At 21.9% G+C, this 25,595-nt stretch overlaps 5 protein-coding genes across 5 annotated transcripts; 2 read left to right on the top strand and 3 right to left on the bottom strand.

Moving 5' to 3' along the window:
* Positions 1-1,033: 1,033 nt before the first annotated feature.
* Positions 1,034-1,473, bottom strand: MKS88_004714 (uncharacterized protein; the record flags this gene model as incomplete). Its single annotated transcript, XM_067217913.1, has 2 exons — positions 1,034-1,198; positions 1,312-1,473. The coding sequence occupies 2 exons, from the start codon at positions 1,471-1,473 to the stop codon at positions 1,034-1,036; spliced, it is 327 nt and encodes a 108-aa protein (XP_067072294.1).
* A 4,695-nt stretch (positions 1,474-6,168) lies between these two features.
* On the top strand, positions 6,169-6,708 carry MKS88_004715 (early transcribed membrane protein; the record flags this gene model as incomplete). The annotated part of the gene is made up of 1 exon (XM_067217914.1): positions 6,169-6,708. One exon carries the CDS (start codon positions 6,169-6,171, stop codon positions 6,706-6,708), a length of 540 nt encoding a protein of 179 aa, XP_067072295.1.
* A 3,434-nt stretch (positions 6,709-10,142) lies between these two features.
* Positions 10,143-13,400, bottom strand: MKS88_004716 (erythrocyte membrane protein 3; the record flags this gene model as incomplete). Its single annotated transcript, XM_067217915.1, has 2 exons — positions 10,143-13,157; positions 13,356-13,400. 2 exons carry the CDS (start codon positions 13,398-13,400, stop codon positions 10,143-10,145), a joined length of 3,060 nt encoding a protein of 1,019 aa, XP_067072296.1.
* A 4,577-nt stretch (positions 13,401-17,977) lies between these two features.
* Positions 17,978-18,870, bottom strand: MKS88_004717 (uncharacterized protein; the record flags this gene model as incomplete). The annotated part of the gene is made up of 2 exons (XM_067217916.1): positions 17,978-18,512; positions 18,668-18,870. The coding sequence occupies 2 exons, from the start codon at positions 18,868-18,870 to the stop codon at positions 17,978-17,980; spliced, it is 738 nt and encodes a 245-aa protein (XP_067072297.1).
* Positions 18,871-23,393: 4,523 nt separating this feature from the next.
* On the top strand, positions 23,394-25,238 carry MKS88_004718 (40 kDa heat shock protein; the record flags this gene model as incomplete). Its single annotated transcript, XM_067217917.1, has 4 exons — positions 23,394-23,504; positions 23,647-23,778; positions 24,154-24,556; positions 24,670-25,238. 4 exons carry the CDS (start codon positions 23,394-23,396, stop codon positions 25,236-25,238), a joined length of 1,215 nt encoding a protein of 404 aa, XP_067072298.1.
* Between the last annotated feature and the right edge of the window lie 357 nt (positions 25,239-25,595).

Raw genomic sequence — 25,595 nt, forward strand, 5'->3', positions numbered from 1 at the left:
GTGAACTGTTTCCTTTTTAAGGGTTAAAATTATACTAGTGTTGTATTAAAATATTTAATATCAGAGGGGCAGGTATAACATTTTTGAAACATTAAAAATTTTTGAATAGCTCTTTTTTCATTTAAGTAAAATTAATGGAAAACATTATGTATGGGTAAAAATTTTGACTTCAACATTTCGATAATTTTATATATAACAAAATTACAGTTAATGTAAGAAAAGTCATAAAAAAATATAAGTTAATTGGAAACTGGAAAATTTCATGGTGTAAGTTATATAATGTTTTGTTAAATGAATGAATTTTAAAATAAAGTTTTTAAAAAAAGCAGCTTTGTTATAAGAAATAACGTTCCCGGAAAATAAAAAAATAAGCAAATTATTTAGAAGTTTTCTTGCAAATGTAATGGAATTATAACTGAACACCTGGGATACACAATAATTAAAGAATTAGTGTTTACAAGTTCAAATATTTATTAATAATATTAAGCTTGTTTCATATAAAAAAGGGGGAAATGTAAAGGATTTATGTAAACGAAATTGTTAAAAATATTTTTTGAAAAAAATTAAGAATATATCATAAAATTTAAACCATTTAAATGAATATCACAAAACAAGGATTCGTTTTTTCTAACATTAAATATTAAATTATGTAAAATATAAAAAGGCGTCAATATTTTACCTTGCATTCCGAATATTTTTCATGAATATATTGTTTATGTGTTAATAATTTAAAAAAATGTATAACAATAATTACACTTATGGAATATAATAAGCATGTTAATTGACTTGGGGTAAGATTTATAATTTATTCGCAACTTTTTCAATTAGGATATAATCATTAACACTGAGAACTGTACACAAGTTTTACAAATAAGTTTATTTTAATGGATAATTAAATAAACAAAATAGCAACAATCACTTTTATATATTACCATTTGAAAGGGTTTGCGTAAAAACTGATACTCGTGGGTTAATATATATTTCATCAAATTAAACAGCCTTATCTTCACCATTTACGGATAGGAGACCCTCATTAATAACTATCTTCATTTTCCTCTGCATTTTCTTCTTGACATTTTACTGGTACTTTTTCTAATTCCTCATCATTGTTCTGTGAGGGTCCATTATATTCTTCATCTTTCTGTAATATAGAATTCTCTTCTTTTTTTTTTGATTCTTCTTCTTGTTTAACAGGAAGCTAAAATAAAAATAAAAATATACACATATTTTTTTTTAATTAATAAGTTATTTAGAGAAATTAAAATATCAAAATATTATTTAATTCTATGTATGGAAAATCTTATATCTTACCACAACAGAGATCATTAAACCTATGTAAATAACCAGAAGAGTTGTTGCCAGGACAAATAAAAGCTTAGAGTTTGCTTGTGCATTTTCAGTTGATACTAAATTATTTATTTGATTAGTAAATTCGGGTAAAGTGTTAGATTGCAAAGAATTAGGGTCAGACATTTTGTATATGTATACTTTTTATAAAACCCTCCAAAAAAATATATTAATAATTTTAGTAAGGTATTATTATTTTTATTACGTTAATTATATAAAAATTGTTGATAGTATGTAGATATATATATATATATTATTTGTGCAGTTTTTAGTTAAATATTTTGTTTCATAGGAGGAAAAAAACGTGTACTAAAAAGATTGTAATAACAGTTTTAGCTTAGTATTATAGAAGAAATATTTTTATCAGAAATTAAATTCAAATTTGTTTTGCGTAATGAACACAATTAACTGTTTTTTTAGAATTTTTGAGAATAAATGGTAAAATGGGTATTTAGAAAGAACAGTTTAAGATATATATAACAAATACTTTTTATATATTATATATATATAGTACTTAGGTGAAACGTGGTCCTGTGCTATTAAAATGGTATTAATTAAATTTTTTTCTATTAAAAGATTATTTTTATTTTTTTTTTTGTTTTATGATTATTCAGAGTATAAAGTTATCAAATGCTAAAACATATTACAACTGCTTAATATTAAAAAAATTAAATTTAGATATAATTATTTTTACTTGTAAGTTAAAATCATCTAAAATCATATATTAAAATGCTGACATAGATATATTATACGTAATATTTTATAACAAATAATTATTACATAAATTTTGAAGTTTTGTTATTGGTATTTTTTGCTTTCTTTATTTATGGTAAATATAAAGTTTTATTATTAATAAAATTTTTTTTAAAACAAAAATATGTATATATGCTGTAACAGCAAATAGATATTCTTAATTTATAATTTCAATTATAATCCTTGAAAACGGTGTGAGTTTTGGCAGTGTTTTTATTATCATATTGTTTCAAAAGTAAAATTTAGAATAAAAGAAATACTTAATAGAAGCATTAATTCTGAAGGTAGTAATAATAATAATTATTGTAATATTAAAAAAAATAAAAAATTTGATGCATGTATAAAAGACATGTTTAATTATAAATTAAGCGTTATTCACGCACAGCTATTTCTTCTTTTTTTTGTTTTAATTTCGATGAATCTTACTATGCTAAAAAAGCTAAAAGGCAAAAATATAATATCAGAATATTTAAATAAATAAATATATACATACATATATATATATATATATATATATATATATAATGTGTGAATTGAACAATAGCAATTTTTGTTTGAGTACTGATGAAAAAAAAAAAAAAAATAGAATATTAAAAAAATAATTTTATCTTTAGCGAAGTGTGAAGGGAATCAAAACCAAACAATTATTAAAAATTACAAAAAAAAAAATAATAAATTTAAAGTTCAAATATATAATATGCATAAAAGAAAATTAATAAAAGAAATGTACATTTTTTTATGATAAGATGTTTTTATAATGTTATTTCATTTTCCACTGTAGTAATGGCTAGTATCAGTACTGTTTTGTTCTCATTTAACAAAATAGTGCTATTCTTTAAGTGTCATATGAATACACACAAATGCAACTTTTATAATTGTTCTAAGGTGCTATTAATGAAAACAAAAATTATTTAAAAGATGAAATATGACACATTGGTTAAGTAGTTAAATTAATTCGCATACGAAGTTATGAAATATAAATATTTAATAAAATATTTTATCGATTTTATAATAAAAATTATTAATAATTTACGTGTATAAAAATAAAAATATATTTGATGAATAAAAATATATATACTTGATTATTCACAGCGTTCGCATAGACTTTTGCTTAGTATATAAATCATATATAGTAAATTTAATCTTTATGAATCATTTATATATGATTATAGAAAAGACTTTTAAAAGATAAATGATTAAGTTTTATACAGATATTTAAATTAACATGTAACCCTTTTGTGATATTTAAGAAATATTAATAATTTTCATATTAATCTATGTTTCTGTGGTAGTATATATACTTCTATACATATATATATAGGTATACACAGTTTTGGCATGTTTGATAATATGACAATAAGTAAATAAATGTTAATATCTTTATTGATTATTATTTATTTAATTTGTACTCTACATTTACTACATATATAAATTTTTGCTTTTTATAATATGTTTTTGTTTTATCGGATTGTATAATTATTAGAATATTAATAACATGTCATATGAAATTCTTAAGAGTGAAAAAATTGAAATCTACACGGTTCAATAAATATGTTGGGTGCTAAATAAAAGCATATATGTTAGATTTCATACCTTTATTAGCATCACAAGCAACTATAAAGATTAATCATGTAAAATAATAGAGTTTTCAATATGTTAAATATAATGTTATATATTTGAAAGAATAAGAACTATTATAGTTAATAATGCTTTGTACTTTTATTTTTAAAATTATAAACATCATTTTACAGTGTGTATCCGCTTTAAAAATCACGTGTAAATAATAATATTTACTCTATGTATTATATTTCCATTTGTGAAGAAAAAAATATATTCTATCCAAAATTTAAGAAAAAATAAGCTTATTTGTTCTTATTTTTCGTGATTGGATGAAAAATTTTATATATGAATAAAAATATATACTCTACAAAAGTTTTTTTTTAAAGCCTTATTAATTTTGTTAATCTTTGATAGTTGGACAGTTCGAGGTATTAGTAGATTCACAGTTCCTTGTTTTGGTATCTTAGAACATGTACCTGATATGGGTTATTATGGTGTTTTTGCATCCCCATATATATGTGAGTATATACTTAAACATGTGCACTTACATATATCTGATTTTCGAGGTAAGTATTTATTCAAATATATTAGCTTTTCATGCTTTAATAAAGAACTTTATTAAGGAACAAAACATCATAATAGTGTGTTTTGGATGTGTTTTCATAAAAGGTTTATTTGACATTATATAAGATGTTTAACAAGGAAAGAATAATCCTTAAAAATTGGATGAATATTCATATTTATAAATAAAAATGTTATGAAATTTTACAAGAATGGCAAAAAGTAAATTTGTAGATAATGTATACGAGCTGCTAGTTTGTGTCATAAATTAGAAACCAAACACGTATGTATGTATATAAAAGTAGGTATATATTTATATATATATGCTTTTTTTTTAAACTTTTTCCTTTTATTAAGTTAAAAGTTTTATAAAGTTGAGATACAAGTTCATTCATTATGGTTATGTCATAAAAATTGGCGTATTTTTGTAATAGAGTGAAATTATTGAAGACATGAAATTATTTTCTTTAGCTCGCCGTAAATTTTATTTTTTTTATTAAAGAATATTGAATTGTTATTTGTGAACCCATTAATATTTATTAAATTATAGTAAGTTCAAGAATAAAAAAAATTTTAAATGATGGAAAAAACAGAAAAAAAAGCATGAATTCCTATTTATACAAGCAAAATTGAATAATATTACTGAATATTCCATAAACAAAAGCGAATTTTTTTCTTAATTTTGTTATCTGATTTCTGGAATTATATAAAATACGTTTGAAGACATATTTTTGAAGAATTGCTTTTTAAGTTGCTATAAATACAACAAATAAAGGGTAAAGTTGCATATAAGTTAAAAACTGCAAATTTTCACATCTATTGTTGCGTTGTTATAAGGTATGTATGTCAAAATATGTACATCTCTGATTATTAAATGAAGAAAAAAATTTTATAAAAACATCTGTTACAAAAGGTTATATCAGGATCCAGCGTCTAATAAAGCAAAAGAAAAAGTTATAATTAAGTATTTTTCCCTTTCTAATTTTTACTTTTGTGATGAAATTTACTAAACAATACAATTTGTTCCAACAATACGTCAAGAATAAAATATAAATAAGACATTTTTTCCCTTAAATATTCATTTGTTCTCTATAAATAGTGAAATGTAAAAAATCTTCTTTTTATGCATGTAATATTATTTTCTTATTTTTTAATTTTATGATTCGTTTTATAAATTTATTACATATTATTCTGTTGAATTAATATTTTATTCTTTCAAAAGGAAGCCTAGAAATGGTTGTACATATATACATATGTATTGTGTATATTTTTGTTTTTTTTTGTTTTACGTTGATTATTATAATTAATTTTTTTATATATTTTTTTTATTTTTTTTTGCGTAAAAATTGTTTTTTATTCATCTTTGCAATCTCTTATTTTTGCATGTAAAAAAAAAATTTTTTTTTAGACCACTTAAATTAGTTTTTATCTGAGTAAAATGTAAGTATTTGAGAGAGGTCTCCATTCGCCATATAATGATAGACACATAAACAAAGTTTTATGCGTATGAGTTTCTATGCATTTTATTAGTAAATTCAGTAGTAGCAATGCATAAAAATTAGAATTATAGCATTAAACATGTTAGAATGCGCGTTTATTATATAAATGCATATAAAATACATTTGAGACTCATTATAAAAGATTAAGGGTATTTTTCTTTACTAGAAAAATATGCATGTAAAATATGAAAATTATTAAATTGAATGAAATAAAATAATAATAATAAAAAAAAAAAAAAAATGGAAAAATGTTTACTACAAAATACCAAATGGAATAGAAATAACGAATTTATTTTTTAATATTTGAACCTTATAAAAATTATACAGATGTTTCCCCAGGCAGGAAATTTTTTTTTTTTTTTTATATATATAATAAATACCCGGGGTTGTATATATGGGTTTTTTATTTTGCACATTAGACCATTATTGCATAAAATTTTTATTGTAAATGAGAGTAACAAAAGTATTTTATTTTATCCATTTTTTACTTGTTCTTATTTTATTAGAATCATATTTATGCCATGAGAGAAGAAATAAAAGTAATTTAATATTCAAAAATTCCCCTTTTAAAAATTTAAATGAAAAGAGGGAAAAAAAGGAAATTTATGGAATTGTAGGTATAGTGGCAGCAACACTTGGAATAACCTTAAGTGCACTTGGATATAATTATTTTAGAAGAAAAAAAAAATCTCTATGGCAAGATTTAGGTGATGAGACAGATACTATATTGAATAATACAATTAAATGTGGTATATATGAAGCAAAGAAGAAGATTTATAAAGAAATATGTAATGTGAAGAAATTATCTCCATCCTTGGATGAAGTAAGAGCATTTGTAGAAGAACAATTTAGATGCAAAAATTTAGACATTAATAATTATGATCAAAGACAACTAGATGATTTATGTACTTTTGCATTATACAACATTCGACAATCTGTGATAAACTTACGAAAAAACCTAATGGTATATTCACAAAAAATGGACTAACCTCCGGAACGTTAATTAAAATTACCCATGGACGTACGAAAATGACGTAAAAACAGTATGGAACATATTTTTAAAATATTAAAAAATTAATTTTTGCTTTATGTATAATAATTATTTCCATAATATTTTTTGTTTTTTTTTCATTTGAGTTGAGAGTAGTAATAATATATATTATTTATTATTTATTTTTACTTAAAATTATTAAATTAAAATTGTGCATACTATTACACAATAATTTAAAATGAAAATATAATTATTACTGTGTTACATTAACTTAATGGATCATTGTTGTACAAGTTAATTCTTCTATTTTTATTTAATTTTAATATTTTAAATTGTTTTTTTATAATCATTAATGTAAATGTAATTATTATTTGTTCTTAATTTTCATATTATTTTTGTGAATTTATTTTCCCAAGAGATTTTTTCTTAAACTTAAAAAAAAAAAAAAGAAGAAATAAATAGAAAGTAATAAAGCAAACAGTTACAATAAAAAGTAAATTGAATTATATATGTTCGGAAATTGTGCAACTTTACATATATGATAATAATTTTGTTAGAAAATTATAATCTTGTGGTAATAAAACATTATATAAATATTATATATTTATATATGTATTTTATATATTGGTAACCCTTAGTATTTGCTCATTTTTACTGGTATCTCTTTTTCATATGGTTAATATATTTGATTGTATATTTGTTCAATTTTAGTATATTTCTTTATATACCCTCAAACACCTGTGAACTACACGATTATAAATATACAAAACCTTGAATTTGTACAACTTATGGCAAAAGGATGCTTCTTCGGGAATTTCCTATTAATGATTGAGTAGTATTTATTTTATAGTATAATTGTCTTATTTATTTATCGTGAAATTTCCATATATCATTTGTGTTACTATTACCATCAGCAAATATTTTATCTTTTTCCCTATAATACTTATATGTTATCTATTATTTTTCTACGAATTATTCTTGTCGTCATATTATAATCATTATTACACTTATAAAGAAGTTTTTCTTTTTTAACATGTATATAATAATATGTTTTGTATTTCTTCCTAAATGTTTTTTTATCCAAGTATATATTTTCCACATTTTTTTTGTACTATGGAAAATATTGCTGTAATATTATTAAAAATAAAAAGAGATAACGTAACATTTGTTTAATAATTTTTAAGTTATATAAAGAGAGAACTAGCATTCTCGAAATAATTTATACATATTGGCAACAACATATATGATGTGTCTAAAATTTAAATAAATAATTTCTTATATTTGTTGTAATGGATAAATGGAAGTAAATACTGAGTGAAGAAATATATTGATAAAAAAGGGGGGGGAAAAAAAAAGAGCACTGGAAAGAATAAATAATCTCTAAGGAAATGTTGTTATTTATTATAATAAAAGTATTAATGGTGTGTTCTTTACATTTATACCAATCTACACACACATACATGTGGATAGGTTAATAGGGGCTTTGCCGAACTTTGGAATACATGAAGTAAATAAAAACAAGTTATAAATTCCAAGAATGAATTATAGTTGGAACTTTTTTGGATTCCTTGTTTAAATTTTTTAAATTAACAAGAATTATATATCCAGAATAGTTATGGTTTTATAAAAGCCTAGAATATTTCTACAATTAAAAAATTTTATTAATGAGGGAATTATCTTATATAGATATATAAAATCGAATAATTAAACACAAGATGTACTGAAACGATGTAATTGATGTATATTTTGGTAATATATAATAATTTTTTTAAAGATAATTTTAAGTTCTTAATGACAATTTAATTTTTTCATAAAATCGTAACTTTTTTTGACCTTCCTATATAGAGTAAAATAAGAACTGTGTATTTTTACATAGGTTTCCATTATTAAAATGTAATTGATTTTGGAGCACAGTAAAACATTTTTATAGCGATATAAAAAAAAAAAAAATATTTAACTCAGTTTGTATAAACATTTTCATTTATATATTTATTTGTCATATTTAAGAATGTTAACATTGTACATGAAGCATTAATAAATAAAATAGCCATCAATAAGTTTTATTTATTCTGCTGATAATAAAACTTCATTAAAAGAAATAATTATGTGCTATTTCCAACACAATTAAAAATTTGATATCCTTTTTACACTGTTATAATTTCTTTCGATTTAATGAAGGATATATAATTAAAATATATTTTGCCGTAATGTTTTTTTGATAATATATTTTTTAATAAAATTCTAATAACGTTTAATGAAACTTAACAACAGATGTTTATAAATATATAAAAAAATATAAATGAAAAAAAAAAAATTCCTTTGTTCTTACTAATATATTATGGATCATATATAAAATTGAGAAAAAAACAAATAGCAGAAAGTGCTTAACTAAAAATTAACGGAAGAATTTGTAATAATGTAATATAATTGAAGACCATATTTTTTTATCTTTAAAATTATATCTTTGGTTATGAATTTCATTGTAATCTTATTAACATCTTTTCACAGATTAACACTGTAAGTATAATTTTACAAACAAAAACGAATATGTTAATTAAAATTGAGTTCTCTAAATATTTGGATATACAGTTAAATGTAATTTAAACAAATTAGTACAAATATATAGATATAAAACAAAAAAAAATATTTAAACGTATTAATATATATATAAATTTGTCATAAAAGGTTAATATATATAAAAATATATTTTATCTACAAAAAAAAAAAAAAAAAAAAAAAAAAGTGCTAAGTTTTCTGAATAAAAAGACAAATTATATATATATATATATTTATTTATTTATAAGATAATAATATATTATTTTTTAATTAGTGTTACATTTAATTAAATGATTCATAATGACAAATTGCTAACTCGTTAAATAAAACAAAATACACAACGTTATCAGAAAAAAAGCATAGCATTTTTTTTTTTTTTTTTTTTGCTTAAAACAAATATTTTATTATTAACAAAACATATAATAATTTATTATAATTAATTATTATATTTTGTTCATATGCCTAACAAAAAATGAGACGTGAGTTACGCAGATTTTACAACAGAAACAATAAAATTATAAGAAAAAATAATAATGCAGCAAGAGCAATTAAGATCAGGAACAATATTTCAAATTTTCTAGGTAAATGCTACAAACTTTGATTTACTATTTTGTTTATTCCTGTTATATTCTTCACGTTTTTTCAGTTTTTTTGTATAATTTTCTTGATGTTAGTTTATATTTTATATATTCTACACGATTCGGTTAATTACATATATGGTTCTATATACATTCATTATTAACTAATTAATTTTTTAACAATACGATTACTATATGCTCGTAAAATAAAAACAAAAACAAGAACATTTTCTCCTGTATTGCATTGATTCTTCTTCTTTTGTTCATTCACTACTTTTACCTGTTTTCGTATTCTTCTTATTTTTTTTTTTTAAAACTGAAAATTTTTTTTTTTTTTTTTTTTTTTTCAACATAAGGCATAGCGTTATATGTGTTGTCACCTGAACCAACAGGAGGTTTATCTAATGATCTATAGGTTTCTGACACTTTATTTGATACAGGTGCTTCTGGTTTATCATGATTTGTCTTATCACTTATTGGTACACGATGTAATGATTCCTCAATTTCTAATAATTTTTCATTTTTAACTGGAAGCTTTTCTCTAAATCCGTAAGTTGATTTTTCAAAAGATTCATCAAATTCCTTCTTTCCTTCTTTCATATCTGCTTTTAATTTATAATGTTTAGTATCATGTGCTTCTACATATTCTTGTAATTCACCAAAATCGTTTTCCTTGTAAGAACAAAATACTGTATGTATTAATCTTTCATATTCATCTAAATCATCCGAGATGTTTCCCATTAAACCAAATTTACTAAATGATACTTTTTTATTGTTTTTATTTAAATCAGTATTTTCATTTAGTCCTGTTAAACTATTTAATGATCCTATTGTCAAAGTGCTTTGTGCTCCTTCTGATATTGTGCTTAAATTTCCTAGTGACGCATGAATATTTGGTTTTTCTTTGGCTTCATTTTCATTTGATTCTGTATCTGTATTACCTTTTAATCCGTAGTTTCTTGATTCATCTTTTGTTTCATATTCTTTTAACGTATTAGGGGGTGCATGTTCTAATTGATATTCTTTTGATATGTTACTTGCATTATATTTTTTTTGTTCGGGTTTTTGGTTTTGCAACTGATAATCTTTTGATATGTTTCTTTTATTATATTCTCTTAGGTCAGGGGCTTGGTTTGCCATGTGATTTGATTTTTTTGCATAGTCTTCCATTTCTTGTATATCACGAGTTAACTTATCATTTATTCCATAAATTATTTTATCCTCATTTACATCATTTGCTTTTTTCAATCGGAAAATTTTAGTTTTGTATTTTTTGTTACCATCTGTCCATTTACGATATTGAACCTCGTATTCTTGGTCATCATCAAGGATTACAGCTTTTTTTGTTTGTAAAACTTTTTGATTACCTACTAATCCACTAGGAACTTCATTTTCAATATGATTATCTTTTGATTTTTCTGTATTTCCTTTTTCTTTTAATTCACTTCTAGGAGTATTTTTTAAGGTAAAATCCTTTGATTTATCACTTTTTTTATTCCCCAGTTTTCCATTAGAAGGCTTGTTATAAAATGGATAATCTTTTGATTCGTCATTATTTTTATTTCCTAATTGTCCACTAGGGACACTATGTTTGAATGGATAATTTCTTGGTCTATCTCTTTTTTTATTAGATGTTCCTTTTTCATCCATGGTTTCCTCTGTTTTATTATCTGCTGATTTATCTTTTTTAAAATGAGCTCTAAACCAATTAGGAATAGCTTCCTTTAACTTATTATAAGTTGATTTATTTTTTTTTATATCATCTTGTAATTCTTCACTTGGTGTTTCCTCTGATGTATCATCTTTTTTTCTATCTTCTGTTTTGTCATTTTTTAAGTCACTTGGGGTTGTTTTCTCTGAATAACTACTTGTTAAATAGTCTTCTACTTTGTCAGCTTTTACGTCATCTGAGATAGTTTCTTCCTTTGGAATTCTTACTTCGGCTTCTGATTTATCAGGTTTCACGTCATCTAAGGTAGTTTCCTTTAATAAACTGCTTGTTGGTTGGTCTTCTACTTTATCAGATTTTACGTCATCTGAGATAGTTTCCTTTAATAAACTGCTTGTTGGTTGGTCTTCTACTTTATCAGATTTTACGTCATCTGAGATAGTTTCTTCCTTTGGAATTATTACTTCGGCTTCTGATTTATCAGGTTTCACGTCATCTAAGGTAGTTTCCTTTAATAAACTGCTTGTTGGTTGGTCTTCTACTTTATCAGCTTTTACGTCATCTGAGATAGTTTCTTCCTTTGGAATTATTACTTCGGCTTCTGATTTATCAGGTTTCACGTTATCTAAGATAGTTTCTTCCTTTGGAATTCTTACTTCGGCTTCTGATTTATCAGGTTTCACGTCATCTAAGGTAGTTTCCTTTAATAAACTGCTTGTTGGTTGGTCTTCTACTTTATCAGATTTTACGTCATCTGAGATAGTTTCCTTTAATAAACTGCTTGTTGGTTGGTCTTCTACTTTATCAGATTTTACGTCATCTGAGATAGTTTCCTTTAATAAACTGCTTGTTGGTTGGTCTTCTGCTTTATCAGCTTTTATGTCATCTGAGATAGTTTCCTTTAATAAACTACTTGTTGGTTGGTCTTCTACTTTATCAGCTTTTACGTCATCTGAGGTAGTTTCTTCCTTTGGAGTTCTTACTTGACCTTTTATTTTGTCAGCTTTTAAGTTATCTAGGGTATTTTCCTTTAATAAAGTACTTGTTGGTTGGTCTTCTGTTTTATCAGGTCTCTTGTCATCTAGGGTAGTTTCCTCTAATAAAGTACCTGTCGGTTGGTGTTCTACTCTATCAGATTTTACGTTATATGGGGTAGTTTCTATCTTTGGACTTTTTACTTGGTCTTTTACTTTATCTGATTTTACGTTATCTGTAGATTTCTCTTTTTTTGCAGCTCTTATCTGCTCTTTTACTTTTTCTGATTTTACATCATCTGGGGATGGTTCCGTTTTAGCAACTCTTACTTGATCTTTTACCTTGTCATTTTTTAGTTTACCTGAGATAGTTAGCTTAAATGCTCTACCTGCTACACGATCTTTCACCTTATCAATTTTAAATCCTGTAGGTAACCTTTCTCTTACTGAACCAGATATTACTTTTTCTGTTATTGGATCTATTATTTCACTAGGATAAACATTTTCGTTCATTTTAAAACTTGTGGGCCCTTCTGATTCAAAATTATTTTTTAATGAAGAATTCTTTAAAACGTACGTCACTCCATTTTCCGTCAAACATCTAACATTTCTTAAAGCTAACAGCTCTCCCAAATTTTGTGACTTGGCGTGGTGTTTACCACATTTTATCTAACAAATTCGTAAAAATTGTAAAATTTTTGGTGAACCATTTATTTTTATATTAGAAAAAATGATAATGAAAAATATCATATGGAAAAAATAAATATATAGTAAAAAATTTCACTAACGCTGTTGTTTTATTGTATATATTACATCATTAGAAGAAATTAGTATCCAGGTAATTAGAGAAAACAAAAATATTCTTACATAAAAGGAGAAAATGTTTTCTTTTTTTCTTTTGTGGCACTTCATTTAAGTATCCATATATCCTGAAATAATATTTCTAATTTACATTTTAATGGAATTCATGAAATAAATTTATATTTTTCATGCTACTGAAATTCCAGAATCTAATATTCATATTAAAAAAGACTGCAATATTATCTATATATATATAGAGTACAATGAACCATATAAATGTACATACAAAAAAAAAAAAAGTCTATTTCATTATATAATTCTAAAAACATAAAAATAATATAATATTTTCTAATAATCTAATAGATATAACTATTAAAACTATTTTTATAAAAGAAATTTATTTCTAAAATTTTACAATTTTTCTTTAATAAATAGCTTTTCTAACAAATTTTCTGAAAATTAAGAGAACTTAAAAAAAATTACAAAAAAAAAAAATTAAGAGAATAAAAACTATCTAAAAAAAAAAAAAATAAAATAAGAAAATTGTTTAAAATATTATTTAAATTAAAAATTATCTTATGGGCTACCAACATAATATTTATTCTATACTAATTTATTTGTAAATATGAATTTTGATAATGCGATAAAAAAAAAATATAAAATTAAATATATACAAAAAAAAAAAAAAAAAAAAAAAAAAAAAATTACAAGCTACTTATAAAATCAGGTTATTAAAAAACATATTTTTTAATGATATATTATATTTCGTATTATTATACTTTTTTTTTTTTTAATTTTATATTCATATTTTTAAAACAGTTTTAATCTTGTATAAAAAAAAAAAACAAAAGCCGTACAACGGGATAAAATATTGACAAGCCAAAAGAACGCCTTTTTACATTAAAATTTTTTTTTTCATTATAAAGGCCAACAATGTATTAAAAATTTACGATCTTAGGGGGAAAATGTTTGCTTAAAAAGAGTATATACACAAAGGATGAAAACGAAAAACAAAAAAATAAAAAAAAAGGAATATTATAGAACAATTAGATTAAATTTTTTTAACAAGTATGATTTACGTATTTTATATCATTGATCTGCAATATGTTTTGACATATAGTTTATAATCTATGAAATAAACAGTTATAAATATAAACAAAGCTTGTATTAATACATATTATACTTTAAAAACTATATACTTTAGGTCAAATAATTAAGAGTAAATAAAAAAAAAAAACAAAATATTGTATTTAGTTTACTTTTTTATATATTTCTCCTAATAAAGGTTAATATTATTAGTAAGAAAAAATAGTTTATATTATTATATTTTTGAAATCCTATTTTTTCTGAAAATTAATTTATAAAATAAATAAAAGGACAAGTTCATAATATAATCTCTAATACTATTAAAATAATATGTGTTTTTATTTATTTTTTTTAATGGAATTAATTACCATTTTAAAAACTTCAGTCGAATTATAAAAAAATAAAATAAAAGGATTAAAGTTGAACTTCATATCTGTTTAGTTGTTTTTCCTTTTTTTTTAAAGATATAAAAAGGTGTTGTGTAGATTATTTGAAAAATTATACTTAGTAGTATTTTATACTTTTACTATCAGTTATTTTATGGTAAGAATTTATCATATATATATATATATACCTATGTACTTATAATTTGTGAAAAATATGAATTTTAGTAGGCATTTTAAGCAGTATGATAATATATGCATATACTTGAATCGATAATAATTTAACATTTTAAATTATATTACTCTTGTTTTTCGGTTTAACATATATGTTAATAGATTTTTCTTCTTCCTTGTTTTTGATAAAGAGATATTGATACTGAATTAATTCACAACTTGATTGTGTGGATAACCTTTTATATTAAAAATATAGGAGAATAATAATTGTGTTTAGGTAATATTTATAATTTTGGAAGCAAAAATGTTGTAAATACTATAAGTCTTACAGTCCACACATGTTTGTTAAGGGTTGTTTAAAGTTTTATATTCATTCATAACTTTTATTTTTATTTCCATTTAATTTTGGATGTTTAAAATGAACCGAATATGTCCTTTTTGTTCTTTAATTTATTAATTTTAGAATGATACAGTTATTTCAGGGGTGGACTTAATAGTTTACAATAGAATTATCAATAAAGTATTATACCTTTTTTTTTCGTTAATAATTTTTTAGAGTTATTTTTATACGAAATTTCATTTTTGTCCTGTTAATTGTTAAATCTTTTTTTCTATAAAAGTGGTGAAAAAATTAATATATCTCTTTTTAATTATATTATTATAAACTATAAATTATAATAACCTCTAAATTGTTATTTGGTGCGTATCATACATTTTATAAACTTTGGTGGATTTATTTATTAATATATTACACAAAATTTCCATTTACTTCATTAGGTAATTGCCATAGAAATTAACTAGTTGATGCTTCGCGGTTGTAAACAAATATATATATATATATATATATATAATGACATTTTTTGAAATAATATATTTGAACTCGAACTTCGTTATTATTCGAATCATGCTTGTTTTATATATGAGCATATATTGTGTAGAAACATTTTTTAGATACACGAATTTGTGCGTAATATATTAAAATTTTCTTTTTTTTCATATTCTTTATGGAAAAAAAGAAAAAATAAATACATAGATGTATCATTACTTATGTCAAAAAACGAAATTGAATAAAACATGTAATTGTAAAAAGATCTATGAGCTGAAAAGTAACAAGATTCTGTTATATGATAGTACGATATACATGAAATAAAAAATTAAAAACAATTCTGTTATATTTGAAAACAAAATATATATGATAAAAATTTGACTTTTAAGTAGATTTATTCCCTCTATACCCATATAACATTATGATAATATGAATTTAGAATATGAATTCTCTGATATACTAAGGAATAATAAAAATAAAAGAAAACAATGTATTTTCTATTAAAAATAAAGTTTTCTTTATTTTTAATTGCAGTGGCGTTAATTTTAAATATTATTTTATCACTACCATTCACATGATACATGCATCTATGTATTATATTATAAATTTAGTTGTATCCCTTTTTATAATTAAGGTGAAAAACCATCTTATTAATTTTGTATGTTTAATTAATTTAAAATTAAAACAAATGAATGTTGTAATTTGTCTAACACATAAAAAGTTCTAATTCATTAGAGGTAGTTAAGAAGCAATAACAAAAATTCACAATTTTGATTTACTTGTTAACTATGATTACATGGTAACATAAAATTATTATATATGTATAAATGAAAAAAATTTATATAATTCATAAAAAAAATAGTTTTTTTTTCTTAGATTAGAAGTTTTTCTATAATAAAAACAATGCAATATAGCACAAATATATAGTAATAATTTAAAGGCATTATGCTTCTAATTAATACCAAAAAAAAAAAAAAAAAAAAATACTTCAAAGAAAATATATATATAATTTAGAGTTTTAAACTGACGGCTTCCGTTTAATTTTTTCATCTGTTATAACTTTTATAATAATACATTCTATTAAGAAGAACCCTTAAGTATCTTTTACGATTTTTTTCTAGCCCATATTCTCTATCTAATAATCTCTTAATTTTACTTGGGCTTAAAATTTTCTTTGAAAATGGTGTTGAGATTTTTATTAGTTATCTCTATATATTTTGGAAGAAAAATTAAAACAAATTTATAAACTATACCATCAAATGAATTATCTTTGTGTGTAAATATATATCAAATAAATATCATTTTTACCTTTAAAAATGATATTATGTAAATTATTGCTTAACAATACATTAAGTGGGTATTACCATCTTTAAAAAATTAAAAATTTAATAAAATAAATTACAACAATAACTCAACTATATATCTTCAATTTTACGGATTATTTTTTTGATATATAGAACTAATATGTATGTTCAATATTTAACTTATAAAGTGTTTCATGAAATTAAGAAATCAAGAACACTACTTTTTTTTTTATGTTAACTAAATGATACACGTATTTACTATTCTATAGATAGACAATATATTTTCTTTGTTTTGTGTTTTTTCTTCGATATTTTTTTCTAATACATGAAAATTTATAATTTTTACCATTAATTCGGGTGGTATCTATTAGAAATTTTAGATTTTTTAGGATATAACCTCCAAAAAAAAAAAAATAAATAAAAATGAAATTAACTTTTTTGTGAATCTTATCCACTTTCTGCAAATATTAATGTACAATACAACTGAATTTTATAGTATATATGGAGAATAAATATTATTATAACAAAACAAAATTTATGCTGAACATGTGTTATATATATATATATATATATTTTAAATAATATGGCATACCCATTTTAAATATATAATATCCTAACTTTAAAAAAAAATAAAGTTATGAAACGTGTATACCCAATACAAAGAATAATAGTACTATATATAAAACTCAATTACGATATGTCTACAACGTTATAATTTTTTATTATGTGAAGTATTCTATGATATAAAAATGGTATTTCAAATAACCTATATTTGTTAAATTATACTTAAAGTTGAATTTTAAGTCTCATATAAGAATATGGAAAAAAAAATGTGAAGAAATATTTTTTAATATTTTTTTAAACATTCTATTGCAAACTCCACTTTTGATAAAGTATTTCCAAGTAATTGTGATCTTACCTTTCTAAATAAAACTCTGGTTCATCTTTCATATCCCAGGCCATCTGAAGCATATCCTTAAATTTTTCAAAATCGTGTAAACACCATTTATTTAAGTATAATATAATTTTGTACTTTTCCTGTATGGGAATATTTTCATCGTTTAAGCAATCTTTTATATCATCACGCAAATAATTTAAATAGAGATTCCAATGTTTGTCCCATTTTTTCTGACACCACACAGTATTCTTATTTTCGCAGAAATCTTCATATTGATACTTCATTTCCTCTATGACATTATTATATAACTCTTCACCTTTTTCTATTAACTCTTCTAACGTTTCAGGAATTTCTGACTCATCTAATTCTTCATGAACCGACTCCATTACTTCATCGAAACTTGATAAGGGATAAATATCATCTTCTAATAAATCTACTTGTATTTGTGGATTTTCATTTTGTTGATGACCTTCAGCTATGTTTCTTTTTAGTATTAATCCTATTTTACTTTTATATATATTTCTTTTACCAATTGCGTACTTATTAATATCTCTGCATATAAAATTAAAGAATATATTTTAAATATATTTTCTCTTATATTATTTTTCTTTTATAATTAATTAAAAATTAAATTAGTAACCAAATTATGCACATATAAATAAATATATATATTTATATACATAATAATTTTGGTGAATAACGTTTACCTCACGCTGTAAGAGTAATGCAATGTCCATAATAAAAAGGTGAAGCAGATAATATTAACTAAAATTGTTACCATACTTATTTGTGCATCTCTATTTTTCGATTTCATATCTGTGTCAGGAGACACAACTGAAGACTTTTTTATTACTTTATCAAATTTATTTCTAAAATTTGAATTAACTTTTGAAATACAGGGGAACTTCATTTTAAAGCAATATTTTCTCAGAAAATTAAAAAAATATTTAGTATTGAACATTTTTGTTAGTTATTTCTTATTTTTATAGGTTCATAATTTTATAGATTACATGGATATATAAGTTGTTGTAACTTATAGAATAACACACTATTCTGAATGGATATTTTGGATATAAGAAAAAAACATTTTGAAAACTAGAATTAAATGATAGAACAAAAATTTGAGCTTAAATTTTCACAGTTAAATTAATGAAAAATAAAGATTTATATTCACGTTATGTTAAATGTATTTTAATATTTCAAATTTTTATATTAGAATATTCCCAAAACGGATGATTTCATATAAAAATAAAATGCTGTGTTGTGACATTAAGTCATATTTTTTATAATGATATCTTAAATTGATTCATAAATGGTACATTATGTGGTAGTGGTATTTTTGCATTTCGCTTTCTATATATATATATATATATATATATATATGATGTTATTTTTTATTATTGTACTTATGCTTAATTATATATTATACTATGTTGTCTAGTATTTTATAATACGAAAAGAAATGCATTATTTTAACTTATATTAACCTGTAACTGTTTTATTTTATATTAGGGATTAAATAATATTCGAAAATTAAAAAAAAAAAAAAAAAAAATTATTTTATTTTTAAAAAAAAGAAAATAATACATATAAAATATACTATATTTATAAATAAAATTATTATTTTAATCTATAGTATATATTTGTTATTTTTTTCATAGAAGAATTATTCAACCTAAATTGATTAAAATTGTTAGTGGCTTGTATTCCAGCGTAATACATTTTTTTAGTGGGTTCTGAAATATTAATTTAAAATTTTGCAAAAAGCAGAAAAATAGTACATACTACATATTAAAAAAAAATATAAAATACAAGAATAAAATAAATATTAAAGTAACATATTTCAAAGAAGAAAAACAAAACCATTAAAATTTAAAAAATATGATCAATTTTTTTTTTTTTTTTTTGGTTCCTATATTACATGTGTGGTTATATACATGGTTTATAAATTGTACAAACTAATTTCTGTAATAATCATATCTTAAATAATGATGATATTGAAACCCATTATTCATATATATTTTATGTATATATGTGCATTTTTTTTTTGAACTGCGAATTCTTACATAAAATATTTCGAGAGCAAGGAATAAAGTTTTTAAAAAGTTTACATATTAATAATGCTCTATTATAATACATTCGTTTTTTTTTATAAAATGTAATATTTATGTGTTGCATTAAATTTGTAAAGGTTAATTTTCAATAAATATACATGTTATTAAGCAGAAAAACTCAATTGTAATAAATTCCTTTATGGTTTTATACTTAAAATATCTACGTTTTTGTGTAACAATAAAGTCATTTTAATCTTATTTTTAATTTTCACCATATTCATATAACTTTTACAGTTTTTTTTCTGTCATATATACATAAAATTTTAAAAATTATAAATTGAATCTAACTATATTAATACTTATTTTCATTTTTTCACACCTTACAATTTTTAATGTATCTGGGAATTACAAAAAGGAATTGGAGATGATGAATCTTCGTATGTAGTGAAAAAAGAAAATTTTATGAGCGTCATGAGCAATGATTTGGTCATTAAAAAATTAGTTTTATAATTGTCGTTCATTTCCTTTATTCTTTTATTCCTTTGTACCTTTGTACCTTTGTACCATTATACCTTTATTTTATTATTTTATTTATTTTTTTTTTTTTCTCGTTATTCCTTTTTTCCTCTGTTGTTATTCAAATTAAGAAAGGAATAAATTACTATATTTTATATTTTTCATATGAAATAATATTGTTAAAGAATTCATAATGCGGAATAGATGTTTTTTTCATTTGTATTATATGTTGTGCTTTAATTAATAAGGTAGTATAATGAAAAACTTCAGATGTATGATAAAAAACTAAGAATAAATAAAATTCCTGTATAGCTGCTACAGTACTTTAAACAGTTAAGGTATATATATTTGTTATTAGTCAGATGAAAGACATTTCATATGTTTATTTAAATTAAGATAAGGTTTTACAAAATTTGCAAAAGGAGAACAATTTTTATTAGATGTTCGAAAACTTATGGACACGTACAAACAATGAAGCGTTATGATATTCATCAGACTGTTTTACGTTGTAATAAAATATTAAGTTAATTCTAATTGAAATGAAAAAAAATGTATGTATATCCAATATTATATATGAAGAACTATAAAAGTGATGTATACTTTTTCAGAAAAAGATATATGCATGGTGGTTTATAACAGGTTTTTAATGAATTCAAAAAATTTCTGTTGACTAATTATTTGTTTAAATAAAAGACAGGAAAAAAAAAAAAAAAAGTATTTAAAGTTTTCAGGTATTTCAAGTAATAATGCAACACAGTTCTTAAATAAGAAATATATGAAATTTACGAATTTTATGAATTCCTCGAATTTTAAGGAGACAAGGACTTAGATAACAGTTAAATATATATGTGTACAAATATATTCATTTTTTTAATGTATTTTTATATAAATTTTACTTCTATGAGAATTGTTTTTTATAAAAAGAAGTGTGTATATTGGGAAATGCAAAAAATCGTTGTAACTTCTTTTATTTCAATTTTTTTTTCCCTGAAAACTTATATTAATGATGCACATTATTTAGAAGATTGAATAAACAGTTTTCGAAACGTTCATATATTTTTTTTTTAAAGTAGTTGTAACCCATTTCTTGAATAAAATTTGATTTAGTGATAATAAGATGATGAAATTTTTTTTTTGAATTCCCTAAACGTTATAAAAGAAGCAAATTGAAATTGAAAAAAATAAATATAAAATATATAACTTTTCTCAAATAGTACATAATGATTTCATTATCTTCTTCTACTCACTACTGTTAAATATATTTTAATAGAAATGATAATTTCTAACTGAAGGGGTAAATAAATTGCTACTATTTGTATCCGAAATAAGATCGAAAATATTAATGAGCATTTTCTTTCCCCATAAATTCTAAATATACTTTATTACAAGATTGATAAATAATTATATATTATTTCTTAATAATATTTCTTTATAATTAATAATTTTTTATCCTTCCAATCTATATTATTTAATTTTTATTAAAAGATTATAAATGAGATTAATAATTCATAAAATTTTTAAGGATAAACAAGGGATTTTTCAATGTATAAAATTTATTCACTACAATTTAGTTTTTCCGTTTTTACAGTATTACCTACTTTTTTTCTTTTTTTCCTTTTAAAATTTATCAGCTTATTTTTAGTTTTAGTTTTTTTGCATCTTTTTGTTTTCGATTTTTTCTTTTTTATGAATTTTTATTATTATTTTTTTTTTTGTCATCTTTATCGCCTACTATATTCTAGTTTCTTTCCTTCTATTTTAGGTGATAAAGAAGTACTGTTTCTAAATCTGTATATAATCTAATATTTTACAATGCAAAATTTTGCATGTATTAATTGATATGATTACGAATTTTTCTATATTAACACAATTTTTACCACATTTTCTCACAACAGCAATAATCATATTGATTACATGTGCCCAAATAATGGTGAAATTTGGTTTATAATATTTTAAGAAAAAAAAAAAAAGATAATTCAACAGTTATTATTTAGTGCAAAGAAAAAAAAGAAGCGTGTGTTATTTATATATGTATAAACCTATTAAATTTATTTAATGTTTTAGTGTTAAAATAGATTTTTTCAAGTTTTGAACCAAAAAATATATTTTAAAGCTAAGTTAAAAAAAAATTATTTTGTACATATTTACATAAAAACATGGTTACCTGAAATTATTGGGCTATGGCGGTACATATATAATATATATAATTTCTAATTTTATATATAATATTTGAAGAGTTTCAGTTTTGTATAATTAAGAATGTTAAAAGCTTTTTATTTGTTTGTATTTTAGTTTTGTTCTTTAAATAGAATATTATAATTCCTTATTTTATAAGTTGTTACAAGTTCTTAAAAATTACAGGCTTTTTTTTATCTAATCATTAAAAATTAAGATCCTTTAAATAATTATTTTTTTTGATTTTCTTAAATTTTAAATTATAGTTTTCTTAAATTTTGTGATTTTTTTATTTTATCAGTTTTTTAAAAATTATATCTTGTGTATGTATATGTATATATATAATAGTGTTTTGTTTGGTTTTCGTTTAAGAGGAGATTAAATAACAACTATAGGCTGAAACATAAATTATAAAATTTATTACTCTTTAATTTATTAAATAAAATTTTTTTATTAACAGAATTAGCATATTTAGAATTATTTATTAGTGTAACTTCTTTTAATCTTGTGTTGTAAAATATTATTACATTGTTATTACATATTATATTATCTAAATTTTGAAATTTCTTTTTTTTAATTTAAATAAAATTAAGGAAAACTATTAAGAATAATTTACATATTATTTGTAAGCTTTATTTTAATTTATGGAAACTTTTAAATAGTAGTTATATATTTTAATAAAGGATAAATGGCAATTTTTAAGAAATGGCTTAGGAGAGAAAAAATAAATATTTCCCTCTTTTGTGTCAAAATATTTTTATTTTCTCTCTTAATTTGGGCGCTAAATATCTCTAATTATGTAGGACAGTGAAAAATAATAAATTAGGGAAAAACTTTAATTATATTTACACATTCGCATGCAATCTATTTTTTTTCTATTATTTTATTTGATTTTAAAATAAATATCTCAATAAAATTTTATATATTTATATAATTATTAGAATGAAAATGACAAATGTTATGATAGCCAGTATAAATTTATAAAAACGATAAATCTAGGAATTGACAGATCACTATCAGAAAGAAGCGAACAATTCAACTCACGATTTACAAGTGCACCTCATAAATCACAAGTAAGATTAGAATAATAATAAAAGAAAAAAAAAAGTTATATAATATTACATATTAAAAAAAAAATATAAAATAAATAAACAAATAAACTAATAACATAATAAAAGTGTATAGAAAAATAATTATGTAATTTTATTAGTAAATGAAAAATAATAAAAAATTGATGTCTAAACAAAAAAAAAAATGATGAAATTAAAAATACTATGTAATATAAAAAAAAAAAAATATAAATATATGGTCATACCTTTGAAAATGATAATCCCGAAAACTTGATTACAATGAAATAAAATCATATAAGTATATAAGTATATTATATATATATATATATATATATTTATATTTATTTATATACGTTTTTATTTCAATATTTTTACTAGGATTATTATACCATATTGGGTGTTAGTAAGGATGCTACCGAAAATGATATAAAAAAAGCTTATAGAAAGTTAGCCATGATGTGGCATCCGGATAAACATACCGATGAGAAAGATAAAAAAGATGCGGAAGAAAAATTTAAGCTTGTTTCTGAAGCTTACGAAGTTTTATCAGATCCAGATAAAAGGAGAACATATGATCTAACGGGTAAGGAAGGTTTAAATGGAAATTTTTTTACTGAAGAAAATATGTTTCAGGGAGGAATGAATTTTGCTGATCTGATCAATAATTTTTTTGGTTCCAATAGACCTTTTTCATTTTCATCAACTTTTGATGAAGATGATTCCCCATTTAAGTCCTTCGTACATGATATGGGGTCAAGAAGAGGTAGAACACGTCATGGATGTAAGAGAATGAAAATATAAATGAAATATGAATAAGTGTGTTACACGTTCTTTGAATCACATATGTATATGTATATACAAATTTATTTACCTTTTTTTTATATTTTATGACAGCGTCGGGTTCTAAAGTTTACAAGTCAGAAACATATGAAGTAGCTCTTATGTTGACTTTAGAAGAATTATATAACGGATGTAAAAAGAAATTAAGAGTTACAAGAAAAAGGTTTGATGGAGTTAAAAGCTACGACGATGATAAATTAGTAACTATAGATGTAAAGGCTGGATGGAATGATGGAACAACAATTACATTTTATGGAGAAGGTGATCAATCAGGTCCTTCGTTAAAACCAGGAGATTTAATATTCAAGGTGAAAACAAAAGAGCATGAGAACTTTGTAAGAGATGGTAATAATTTAATTTATAAATGTCATATACCACTAGATAAGGCCTTAACAGGATTCCAATTTAATATTAAATCATTAGATAACAGAGATATAAATATAAGGGTAGATGATATTATTACACCTAATTCAAAAAGAATGATTCCAGGGGAAGGAATGCCTTCTTCAAAACATCCAGGCAAAAAAGGAGATTTAATACTTGAATTTGTTGTTATATTCCCAAAAAACTTAAGCAGTGAAAGAAAAAAAGTATTAAGAGAAGCTTTGGCTAATACATTTTAAAAAAAAATTAAAAATTAAAATAATGGAAAGAGTGTTATATAACTAACCACATCAAAATAAAAGTGGTTTATTAAATTCCAAAAAAATTTGCTTATAATTGGTAAATATACTGAACATTTCTTGTGGTCATTTTGAATAAACGAAAAAAAAAAAAAAAAAAGAATGAATGATTTACATTTTTAAACCAATTAATATTAAACATATAAATGAATGAAAATAATTTAATTTTTAAAGAAAAGAAATGTTATATAGTACAATATTTCATAAATGACTTTTTTTTGTTTTTATTTTTCTTTTTTTTTATTCTTTTCTGTTATTTTTTTTTTTTTGTTTTTATTTCTTTTCCTTTTTTTCATT

The sequence above is a fragment of the Plasmodium brasilianum genome, chromosome 12 (assembly GCF_023973825.1).
Source record: "Plasmodium brasilianum strain Bolivian I chromosome 12, whole genome shotgun sequence".
Classification (NCBI taxonomy): domain Eukaryota; phylum Apicomplexa; class Aconoidasida; order Haemosporida; family Plasmodiidae; genus Plasmodium; species Plasmodium brasilianum.